The sequence below is a fragment of the Acanthisitta chloris genome, unplaced genomic scaffold (assembly GCF_000695815.1).
Source record: "Acanthisitta chloris isolate BGI_N310 unplaced genomic scaffold, ASM69581v1 scaffold31464, whole genome shotgun sequence".
Lineage (NCBI taxonomy): Eukaryota > Metazoa > Chordata > Aves > Passeriformes > Acanthisittidae > Acanthisitta > Acanthisitta chloris.
Window position 1 is genome coordinate 994 of NW_008670329.1, and position 1927 is coordinate 2920.

Sequence of the window (1927 nt, forward strand, 5' to 3'; positions counted from 1 at the left end):
TCAGCCCCCCCCGCAGGCCCCAGCACCCAGCAGCAATGGTCCCTGTGGAATCGTTGTCCCCACCATGGAGCACCCCCCTGGCACACAGGTCCTCCCAGCACCCTCCAGCTGCCAGCAGGGCCTCCAGGGCCACCATGGGGGCGTCGTGGCCACTGCGCCCTGCCCACCCCTGCAGTGCCCAGCCCAGGTATGCTGTGTCCCTCTCGGCTGGGGATGGGAGGGATGGCACCTGTGGAGGGCCATGACCTTCCAGAAGACCACGGGAGTCCAGGTACCTGCAGGGGACATGGGGACACTGAGGTCACTGGGGATATTGGTGTCACCAGGGACATGGGGCTATTGGGGTCAGCAGGGTCACTGGAGATGTGGGGAGTCACCCAGGACACTGATGTCACTGGGGACACTGGTGTCACCAGAGACAATGGGGTAACCAGTGACACTGGGTATCACTGTGCTATGGCTCTCCAGCAGCCCCTGTGACTCCAGGGACCTGTGGGGACACTGGGGACAACTGAGACACCTGAGGGCATCATGGCCCTGGACACAGTGGGGACACAAGTAACACCAGGGAAACACAGAGCCACAGGAACCCCAGGGACATGGAGGTCAGTGTCCATGAGGATGGAACCACTGGTGGGGACATGGGGGCACCAGGGACAGGATGGACACTGCTGGCCCTGTGGACAGACTGGGCATCAGGGTCAGCAGTGACATCAGTGTGATGTGCTGCCAGGAGTGGGAGAGAGCCTGGCAGGCACCAGTGACACCAATGACTCCCTGGCCCCCCTCCCAGTATCCTCCCCAACCCCTCCCTGTGCTCCCAGTACATCCCCAGGACCCTCTCAGTGCCCCCTCACCTTTGCCAGGCCTCCCCAAAGAATGGCCAGGCAGCAGCATTGTCCTCCACAGCCACCCCAGTGCTCTTCACGTAGTCCCGCGCCAGGGGCAGGACCCGCAGCAGCTCAGCCCCCCAGCGCTCTGGGGGCTCCCCCCGAGCCCCCAGTGCCCCAAAGAGGGCCACTGCCAGCGCCCCGAGGTACCCTGAGGGGACAGGGGTTTCAGGGGGGTTCTGGTGTCCCCTCCCTCCCTGCCCCCGGGGTTTCTGGTGTCCCCCCCCTCCCTGCCCCCCCAGGCTGGCACCCACCAGTGGGGTGGTGGTGGGTCATGCGCCCGCTCTCGATGCTCACCCGGATCAGCGTTGGCAGCTCCCAGGTGTGTGGGTACCTGCACTGGCAACACAACAGTCCCCACCCCCGTGGTCCTATATCCCCATTCCACCACCCTTGTCCCTGCTGTCCTTGTCCCTGCTGTCCTCGTCCCTGTGTCCATTCCCCCTCTCATCTGCCCTGTGACCCGTGTCTCCTCCTCCCTATTGCTGTCCCAACCCAAACCAAACCCCCACACATTCCACTCCCTCCACCATTTGCTAGCCCCATGTCCTCTGTCCCCATTCCTCCATCCCCACTGTTCCCAACCTCCCACCTGGTCCCCACTGCCCAGCTCTGACATCCTGTGTCCCCATTCCATCCCTGTCCCCACCCTGTTCCATGTCCCCAGCTCCGATACCTCCATCCCCATGTGTCCCCATGTCCCAGCTCTGATCCCTGCATCCTCATTTGTCCCCATGTCCCAGCTCTGATCCCTCCATCCCCCCATGTCCCCATTTCCCAATTCTGATCCTTCTATGCCCCCATGTCCCCATCTCCCATCTCTGATCCTTCTATCCCCCCATGTCCCAGCTCTGATCCCTCCACCCCCCATGTCCCCATGTCCCAGCTCTCCATCCCCCTGTCCCCCCGTGCCCACCTGAGGCCGATGGCCAGGCTGCGCATGGCAGCCCCACAGCCGGTGCCACCGGGGGTGAAGGGGATGCGATAGCCCTCAGGCTCCCCTGGCCGCAGCTGTGAGGTGCCTGTGGAAGGTGTGG

The 1927-nt window shown here is 63.9% G+C and overlaps 1 protein-coding gene across 1 annotated transcript; it reads right to left on the minus strand.

Moving 5' to 3' along the window:
* Positions 1–5: 5 nt before the first annotated feature.
* Positions 6–1916, minus strand: LOC103801240 ([Protein ADP-ribosylarginine] hydrolase-like; the record flags this gene model as incomplete). Its single annotated transcript, XM_009073648.1, has 4 exons — positions 6–275; positions 858–1041; positions 1145–1224; positions 1807–1916. Coding segments are annotated over 4 exons (644 nt in total), but the record flags the coding sequence as incomplete, so codon positions are not given.
* Between the last annotated feature and the right edge of the window lie 11 nt (positions 1917–1927).